The sequence below is a fragment of the Mesitornis unicolor genome, unplaced genomic scaffold (assembly GCF_000695765.1).
Source record: "Mesitornis unicolor isolate BGI_N332 unplaced genomic scaffold, ASM69576v1 scaffold37127, whole genome shotgun sequence".
NCBI classification, from domain to species: Eukaryota; Metazoa; Chordata; class Aves; order Mesitornithiformes; family Mesitornithidae; genus Mesitornis; species Mesitornis unicolor.
Window position 1 is genome coordinate 14,440 of NW_010199077.1, and position 10,306 is coordinate 24,745.

Sequence of the window (10,306 nt, forward strand, 5' to 3'; positions counted from 1 at the left end):
CCCTCACAAGCTGAAGCTAATGGGAGCTAAAAGCATTCAGCATCTGAAGTCAAGCAGTTAGTTCTCATTAGTCTGCAATAGTTCAGTCAAGCGTAAGCTCAAACTCTCATCTATCCACTGCTGAAGTTTTCCATTTTGAAGAAAAAAAAAGTTACAAGCTTTCAAACACACACAGCTTTTTACTTCAAATCTAATACAAAACTAAAAGCATGTGGAGAAGGAGCAACTGTATCTGTACTTTCAAAGAATACATTCATTTACAGGCAGTAAGATTTCCACAGAAGCTCACTAACTAGTCATTTAGCATCATCTTAACTCTAATTTGTAAAGAGCTACTTACAGAAGAGAACACATCTATTATCCTCTTTACTGTAGCTATTCCTTCCACAGCAAAAAACAACCCATAAGTATCATTATCTCCCTTCACTCAAGTAGCTGCTAGTAACTCAGTTCCATACTGGGCATCAGGGAATGGGGCATTGGGCACGGGAACACCCTACAGCTTTCTTTCCTTGCAGTTAAAATGCCAAGGGGAAAAGCTCCATTGGTTGTGTTATTGATCATACAGCACTGGGATCAGCAGCTTCTGCAGATACCTCTCTCAGAAGCTGTAGCTCATGGTTACTGCTCTGTCATCCCTGGCACACCAGGGTGCTAAATGCAGCCAGCCCCTCCCAGATTTTAGCCCTGGGAAAGTCCAAATTCCGCCGAGCTTGGGAGCTGCTGCCTCACAGGAGAACAAAAAATATTAATTAAAAAAACCCCAACAAAACCAACATATTTAAGTAATTGAAGACAGCTGACCAGCCATGTCTTTTCCAGAAAAAGAAAAAAAAAATCCAATACTGGGTGGTAGGGGGAAACAACTTAATTTGTGTTTGTTTGGTTTTTTTGTTTTTTTTTTTATTATTCCCCCCCACCAAGTCTCTACTAGTACTGGAAAAACTTTCAGGACAGACTGTTTTGTTAGCTGCGACTTTCAGAGCAATAAGCTATCAAGTTAATTGGCTATATCGCTTTTACAAGCATTGCTTATCACCTGCTCTACATTTGGCCAAGTTCATCAAATCAACTATGCATTTTCTTCAGAATGTAGCTTTGGTGTGCTGTGGTGGAAAAATACACTGGAACTATTAAAGGACAGCTGTGCCTGTCAGGCACAGTGTAAAAACACTGTCTGAGCAGATGAGATCCAGTCTCTTACCTTGCATTAAGGCGTCACAGAGTGCAGTTGCTTGGTGTGGTTAGCAGGCAAGCAGAGCCTCTGCGTTCTCCCTTCAGGGAGCACCAGAGGCTATCCAGAGGAAAGTTCAATTAGAAATTCAAAAAGCTGAAGGTACACAAAGGTTGCTCACCTCATCAATTAACTTCCTGGCGTTTGCAGTTGTGTAGTCACCAGCAAAAAACATGGCCAAACATGATTCATCGCTGCTTTTCTGTCTCTGCCCTCGAGTTACTGGTATTATGCTCCTTGCAGCATCAGTAGAAATTCTGACAGCTTTCAGCTCTTCAGAGCCGGGCAGAGGAACATAATCTTGAACTACAGCGTTCTCAGGCAAAAGCCCCCAATTATTTTCTCCTGACACAGGGGTAAAGTCATGGATGTTGCTCCATGTGTTATTGAAGATACTCAGTCCAGCATCTTTAAATTGTAAAGCAAGCTCAGGGTAATAGTACTGGAAACATCCGAATTTCATACCCGTGGAAGACTCGATAATGGGCTGGGTGGCACAGCACAAGAACACCTCCAGCTTCCTGCAGTCCCGAGTGCGAAACTGTTGGCAGGCCACTATGCACTTACAATCTTTGCAGTCACGGAAAAACACGCTGCCTTTTATTGGTCCTAAAAAGATTTGGCAGTTTACACAGTCATCGATAGTGATTGTAGCAGAATGGTCAAATATGTAGATACTACAGTTCTCACAGTCCTGAATGACAAATTGTTGCCCCGCCACTTTTCCAGGCAGACGACCCACAGTTTCACTTTTAAGTCCGGAAAAAGTGTAATCTTTAGGGTCAATCTGAAAGAGAAAGGAAAAAAATAAAACCAACAAACAAATGTGAAAATCAATATACAGAGAATATTATAATGCTAAATGTCAATTGACTTGCATTAATTCAGGTAGCACTGAATTGTAAAGGATAATCTAGCAGAAAACTCTTCAAAGAGTGATGAAAGATCAGAGGAAGCTCTTTTAGCTAAACTACTGGAATGCACAGTATTGAGGTGCAACAAAGCATTGAAGCTACACTTCTGAGATGCTCCAGGGAAAACGAGAACTTTAACTTAGTTTGTCATCTAATAGAGGGGGCAGGAGGAGCTAGTTTCCTCTGTGGACTCTAAACTGCTTCAACAAGGATGGTGGTCCCGAGTATTATTGTAATAACTGTAACAAATTAATTGGCCAACACACTTAAAGATTCACTAAGCTAGAGATACACAGTATTTCCTTTTCAAGTAGCTTTCTTGGTCACATCTTACCACCCCTCAACATGTTGCAAAGAAACCTTGCTCCTTCCAAGCAGTATCTCCTTTATCACATTTGCAAACTACAAAGAGCTTGCTTAACTGTGCCACAGCATTATCTTGTGCTAACAACTACAAGATTTTTGTGCTAACAACAGCAATGTGGTTGTTTTAGCTATGACAAACAAGCAAACACTGGCAGTGCTGGTGCAGGGGGCACGTTCAAAGACCTCTCCTCCTCCATGCTCCAGCATGCTCCCACTAGGGAGGGACACTTGGAAGAGGCTGTGGCTTTCCCGAGGACTCTCTGCTGGGGAGCAGTGACTGAAGAGCCACAAAGTGCATGGGGTGGTATGCGATACAGGTGGACAGCATGAAAAATGCAGCCAGTGCTGTCGTAACACCAAAGGAATTTGAGCTGGTTCCTTTCTAGATATACATGAGTCTCAAGACAATTATGCTTCCAGGACCAAATTCTACTCTGCCCTCTTGTGAAAACTTATTAAAACAGCACTTAGAAGTATACAAGTACCTAAACTAGGCTAACACAAGACCACTTCAGAAAACTATTTGATTATCAGCCCAAAGGCCCTAAAGCCTCCTGCACCATGATCGGTATTAATGCAATACAACAGTTTTTGTATAGTCCAATTTGTAAGAAACTCCTCCTCCTCTTCAGCATTTCAAACATTTGCATGAGATTTAGAGATCTGAAAAAGCCATAAACCAGGATGGGCTAGTGACAGACATTCACTAGACCAGCTCAGCCTAGATAGATTTTGTCCAGAGCAGCCAATGGAAGCTAGCAGCCTCTACCAGCTGATAAAATGTACTGCTTTATAAACAACATATCTGACCTCCAGACAGGAAAGGTGGTTTGCAGACGATGAATCTTCCAAATAAAATGCAAGTTGAGACAATGAAGACAGCTTTCTAGAAATCTTCCCTCAATCACATTTAACACCACTAGTACCCATCCAGGAAAGTTAGTTGGAAAAGTTATAAATAAAATTGGCAGGCTCAAATGGTAAGGGACACACCCACATATGGAGACTCAGCCACATAGTATGATTAGGATTCAAACCCTCTAAGGTCTTAAGTCTCATGTAATGTTACATGTTTGATCTATATATAAAAGCTACTTATATTCTCTCACACTTGAGAATACAAGTATCAAAATTGCTTTTGGACATGTTCTTCTCAGGCATGTCCTAGAACATGTATTTATATATACCATGGGGTGTCTTGGGAGACAGGCTTACTGCCTTCACAACAGGGTACAGAGGAACAGTTACTTCTCTTAGAAAGGAGAAGTTCAGAGTTTCCGGAACTTTCTGCTTTTTTTGAAAGCTGGCACCTAAGCGTGTCCTTCTAAATTGCTCTGCTCTGAAAAGCCTCTGAAGCAGCACTAGCTCACCCTACCCCGCAGCCTCTACAGAGATGTGTGAAACTGCAACTTCACCTTGCAATTTTATTTAGGCCTAGGTGAAAAACACTGGTTAGTCTGCTAACCCACAGCTTAGACAGTTTCAAATGAGAGTGCTTGAGAAAGAAGAGTAGTTGAGTTTAATGATAAAAAAGAATTAGCTTATTACCAGATTTAGGAGCTCAATTTTATTTCCCCAATGAGTCCTGCACTGACACAACTTTTACTTCTCAGTTTGTTCACCATGCTAGAGTTCACCAGTTTTCTTAAATTTTGCTTTGCAGTTTTCCTTTTAAAGCCCAAGAGTATTTGTTGATTAACACTGCTGTACAGATTGGAAAGACTGAATGAAATAGATTTATTTATTCCCCCTGTGAGGACAGGGTAACCCAAGAGACTGTAGCAGATCTGGATGCTTCACTTCCCCTGAGAAAATAAACATCCCAGAGAAAAGCAAAACTACGATTCTGAGGATGCATCCAACAGCTGCTAATATGCTGCATCCAACAGCTGCTAATATGCTGCTCCTTGCAGAGCTTCATGTTTACCAGCTCTGAAGTCTGCAGCTATCATCAACAGGTTTGTATTAAATCACTGCATCCACCTTCCTTCTCCTGACAGTCAGCACTAAGTGCTTCTTAAGCTCTGCCTCAGCAACATAGCAAAAAAAGCAGTATAGGAAAACCAAATGCAACAGAAGAAGGTAACATCTGCAGCCTCATACAACCATAACAAGGGCTACGTAGATCTTCCTGACTGTTCATCCAGTGCAACTTTTGCTGTAAGATCTTGAGCACGTGGCAGGTCAGCAAAAATCAACTGTTTGATAACTCATCTATTTATCATTTGGATAAAGCTTTAAAGAACTTTGTCCAAATTCACCCATCTCACCTAGACAGATGCCTTACTCTCCATCACTTAATACATTTTTAAATGTCTTCCCCCCACCCCCCCTGCAGGCTGGTACAAGTCCAAATGATGACAGTATTTACAGAGGCAACTTTAATGCTTTCGGCTGGATTTAAGGAGGTTTTTTTTAGTAGAAACGAGTCCTGCATTAATAGATACAGCTCACAAGTTGAAACTTTCTAACAGAATTGCTACGTGCAGGTTCGGGAATTACTTCATACAGTGACCTAAAATAACCAGATATGATGACCAAAAAATAATCCCTTCTTACACAATAGTCTTCTCCCTCAACAGAGGTACAGAAATTTTATCTTTGGTTATCAGCCATGACATCGGTGATAAAGTCTGTTATGAAGGACTTGAGGACAAATTGTAAGGAGCAGGGATTTTAAAGAACAAAGAAATGAGACAAGTAAAGGCAAACCAAAGTTTGTCATGGTTGCTTTGAAGGCTATCAAATTCTGCTGCAAGTAGTGCAAGGAGTATTAAGCAGCTTTCCTTCCTGCAAACACTTGTCTTGCAAGAAGGCCAGAGGTGAAGGCTGCAGGTGACACGTCTCTTCAGCCACCATTATCCAGTTTCCTGGCACCAAGACTAGGCAGCTCCCATCTGGAAGCAGACTTAGAAGTACTGGATCCTCACAGTTTTTAGTGGTAACTGTGCCTACAACCACCAAGGATCCCAACAGCTCCTTTAACTCTTTCCAGCATGAATTCACATGTTAACAAGACTTTTTCACCAGGTTCATCAGGAAAGGAGTTTTTAGTCAGCAGTGATATGCCACCACAATATGAGAAGGCACTGCTGTTCTTGATGGATTACAGTTCTCCCCTAGGTTACTTGGGTCCAGCCTGCTGAGCAAACAATGGTTTGTGAAGTCTTTCTAAACCACTTACACTAAGGTCATCTCCATTAAATATAATTCTGAAAAAAAAATATTCCTGTCTCTCTAATTCACAACAGATGGTGGTTCAGCTATGAACTTGCATACCCTCGATGAGATATAAGAGTTGGCTGCTGACCCAGTGACATTAAAAGCTGCAGCTACAGGGTAGGCACACAAACTTAAGAGGCTTTACATGCTATCTTAGTCAGCAGGGGAATTAACAGAAGGGAAATAAGCAAGAGAAGTGCATTCCCAGGCCTAGAGACTTCTGCATATTCATACGTGCATGGGATTGGTGCCCTTAAGCACTGAGTTGCAACATCCTCTGGAGACTGGCTTGCTGAAGTTCCTCACCTCTGGCAGATTTCTAGATTCTTAAGCAATAAGAAAAGGTGGAAAGAGGAATAACATGTACAGGTTCCAGTCACTAGCATACAGTTTTTCATCTTACAGCATCTCTGTGCACCTCGACTTTAAATGTGGCCAATACAGCAGCCTGAATGCACGCTTCATCCTATTCTTTGTAATCTTCCCCCTTTTCCTGAGTACCTGTAATAGCACAAAATGGCCACTCATACTTCTCTGAGCAACTGATTATTGCCAAATACTGCAGAAAGGAGAAGAGGAAGAAGAAAGGAAGCTACTACGTGCCTATGTCTGACTTAACTGGAAATATTGTTTAATAAGAACCTGCTGACTGTTTCTCAGTTGATAGACTATGTTTTTGGGAATACAGCAGTAGTTATTCTGGTGCATTGGGAAGCAAATGGGAGAGGCACTGGATTTCCGGACAAAATATTTCACTGTCTAGGTAGAAAAAAAAATAAATTTAAAAATTACTTTATTTGTATTCAAAAATAAAATATAAACTGACTACCTAAACAAGATCTAGATAGTTCGAGATGTCCACATCAGCTCAGACCACTCCAGCAGAATCCTCAAATGTAAGGCAACTAACAAAAGACTATTTATGATTTATGGAGAAAGCTACACCTCTGAGGGTTGGGTTTTTTTCAAACTGTTTGAATACAGCCATCACAGCCTCGTAAAGCAATGATAGCTGTGTGTTTCCTATCAACTATAGCAGTTAAGTTGCAAGTCAACTGACATAAAACAAAACTATACTTGTTCCTTCTAAAACGAAAAGTCATCTGGGAAGGAAAGTCCCTCTAAGCTTTAAATGCCATTGCAATCATAATCAGTCTAATCCTGCTTCCTTGAGCATGAGACGCTGCATCTTTTTGTGCTTCATGTCCTGCAGAGAAGGTCACAGCACATGGGTATATCTGCCATCACAAGACACAAAACCCCAGTTCCTGTCTACATGAACCCATATTCATGCTGTAGTTTTCACTCCAGTCATGTGTGTAAACAACATTGGTCACACAGAAGGTAGTAAGGTAGGAAAGGAAAAGGGAGACCAGGAGGAGAAATGCAGTCTTACGTTCCAGGTGGAAACGTCGCTGAAGAAGGCTGAGGAGGGACAAGCACCACCAAGTTCCTCTCCCACACTTGGTCTGCAGGGGACCCTCATGACAGCCCAATGCCATCAACACATGACAAGGCCCCAGGATGCGGTGCAGCAGTAACAGACTCTGTAATAAACTGTGCTCTACTCATTCTCCTGAGCTAAGAAGCTCAGAGCAGCAAGAAACTGAACACTCATCTTTTTCCTTTCTGTTTTCAAGATAAGCTGATCCTTTGATTCTTCTGTTGCACAGTAATCTTCACACAGTTCTCTGAACCCAAGCAAACATTACAGAGATCCCAGCAGACTTCTGATGCAATCTAGATTTCATTAATTTTTGCATACCTTAAAAACACAGACTTCTGTCCTCACTTAAATGAGGTCACACAGAAATCTGAAAAGGGCCCTCAAATTCATATACTTTCCTTAATTTCAATTCAACTATTAGCATCTTATAATATTTTGTATTTGGAGTTTTCTACCTCACAGGCCATTTTGGGGATTATTATTACACAAGAGTTATGTGGTCACTAAGACATGGTCATATTGCTCTTTGGCTAGGTCTACACTACGCTAGCAGATAGTACCAATACCAATCATCTTTTGCCACCAGTTAAACAGCCTACATTAGCAACACTGTCCTTCAGAAGCAGAAGAAACAGATTAGCTGGAAGAACTCCTCAGGTTCAGAGCTCCTTCCAGCAGAGCTGTCAGCGAGCAGTCACTTCTCTTCACAGCCCTCCTCAGACAAGCATGCACACGAGCATGCCCACATTTCTCTGCCTACAGTGAGAGGGTCAGCACAGCACTGGTTTACAGGGAGACAGCTGGAGTCTCTGAGCAGCAAGACTTACCCACCTGTAAGAACGTACAGAGGATAACTTACCAGAACCTCAGACAACTGCTAAATCTGCTTGCACTACATAAACAGAACTGCATCACCGAGTAGGAGAACCTAAAATTAGAGCCACCCCCCAACCCAAATGGTAAGTCAACACATTATTAAAAGTAACAGGAAATTAACTTCAAATGACCACTAGCACATCTGTTGACAGAGCAGAGGTTTTCTGGGTTCAGAATACAATTCAATGCACTTGATGAACACAAAGGAGTTATGAGGCCGCAAGTTTTGCTGCTGACTTCAATCTAATTTTGTGTACAAACACAAGTTGTGAAATGAGTAAGTATAACATATGTGATGCATCAGAAATGAGAAAGCAAAGGACAACAGTAATGTATCAGAAACAATACTTAAAACTACTACATTAACACTGACTTAGTATCACTTAATACAAGTCAGGATCAACAAATTTAGCGCACTAAGAGCTCAGTATTCCTTAACCTAAGACCAAGTGTCTCAGAACTGCTTTCCTGGCTTAATGTACTAAGCATACACCCAAAGACCCAATGAAAGGTAAGGCTGCAAAAGCAAGAGGAAGGGGCTTAAATGTTAAATAGCTGTTCTTGAGCTGTACAGTACAAAATTAGGCACCCAATTAGATGGCTTCCACAGTTCAGTAGCAGAGCCCATCCTCACTGTTTCTTCTAGTTTCTAAGATCCTTTTACAGAAAAGGAGGAAGTTGTTGTTCATGCAATCCATCGCATGCTTTTTTTTTCCTCCACAGAGAGAGATTTTTGGTGCTGTAATAGCCTTGTCTGTTAGCTTGAATCTACTTCCAGCATGTTAACAGTCATCTCCTTAGCAACAAGGCTGGCTGGTCTCTGAATCAAGAGTTTCCATGTCCTGACTTCCCTCATTTTAGTTTTAGAAGTTAGCGCCACATAAGCAGATTGGGTAACACGTCTCATATCAGCTAAGCTTTAGCTGATGAATTTTCTCTAAGCTTAAATCATACGATTTAAATGCTCATTTAGTAATTTACTTCTGCACAGACCTAAGGTTTATTCTTCTGCTCTAAAATACGGTTTCAGTACAGCCCTCTCCCTGTGAGCACAGTCTCCATACAAGTCACAGTCTGCCATCCTCCCCTACCCTTCTCTCTCCAGTGCTGCACTGCAAATATCCACCAGCAAGTCAAAGCAACAAGCCCAACACAGATCAGCCGTCTTTATCCCCAAGGAACTGATTCCTCCGGGTCACACGCACACTGTCTAGCTCATCTCCACCTGACCTTGCCTGGGAAGTCTTAAGGGACACCCTAGAGCACCTCACCAAGTTTATAAACCAAGCAAGCTAAGCATTCAAATAAGTTCACACATTTTCTTTACTATACTTGTAAAATATGGCCTAAAGGTTTGAGGATTTTGCTTGTTAAAACCACATTCATTAAGTTTATGGCCTGCTCCGTTTTCTCCCGCCCCCACCCAAAAGCAGCTGGAGAGGAGGGGAGACCTAGCAGGGCTGTGATACCAGGATATATTTAGGAAGTGAAACTTGAAACGAAAGTGGGAAGAAATATATTTAATTTAGCACTTAAAGTGCTTTCCTGCTTGAGACTTTATGATTGCCTTCAATAGGTCAGGAAACAGCAGTGGGAAGGATTTGTCTTCATCTGTCACTTCAGGGGCTGATGGGCTACTTATAGTTCCTCTAGCTTTAAAAACAAACAAAACACGCCAAAACCCACAACATAAACAAAAAGCCCCCTCAACAACCCAAACAGACAAGCAGTAAGTACAAATACTATAGTCAGTCAGGACACAAGTTCACTGCCCCCACGGAAACAGCCGGCGTGGGGGCTGCAGCTGTCACAGGCACTAAGGGCTGCCCGGCACCACATCGCTCTGCTCGGGCGAGGCGCACACCCACGGGGACCCAACCTGGATCAGACAGAAACTCGCCCCCCGTCGTGGCTGCCACGGCCGAGCTGATGACCACCATCCGCCCACGGTGCGCTGTCCCACTGGGGAGCGGCGGTAGGCGCCTCCGGTACAACCCCCTCCTCGGTACAGCCCCCTCCCCGATACAGCCCGGCCGCACCCCCAGCTACAGCCCGGCCGGGGATTGATGCTCACACAGACGGCAGCTGCAGGACCCAGCGTGCCGCCCTTTCCGCTTGCACAATTTGAGACTGCCTGGTAAAATCCTTAGGGTAAATACTTTTTTAAAAACAGTTATCTAAATAAACGCACTTAACCTCACCCACTGAGGCGTTACAGCGCTACCGGGGGAACCCCTCGGCCCCACC

General features: G+C 42.6%; 1 protein-coding gene across 1 annotated transcript in view; it reads right to left on the minus strand.

The window, feature by feature from the left end:
• The window catches only part of RP2 (retinitis pigmentosa 2 (X-linked recessive)), a 15,407-nt gene extending 5,408 nt beyond the window's left edge, over positions 1–9,999 (minus strand). The window contains exons 1-2 of the mRNA XM_010189346.1: positions 9,838–9,999; positions 1,356–2,021 (exon numbers count right to left, since the gene is read on the minus strand). Of these exons, the coding sequence (XP_010187648.1) occupies positions 1,356–2,021; positions 9,838–9,999 (828 nt within the window). The remainder of the gene's footprint in view (positions 1–1,355; positions 2,022–9,837) is intronic.
• Between the last annotated feature and the right edge of the window lie 307 nt (positions 10,000–10,306).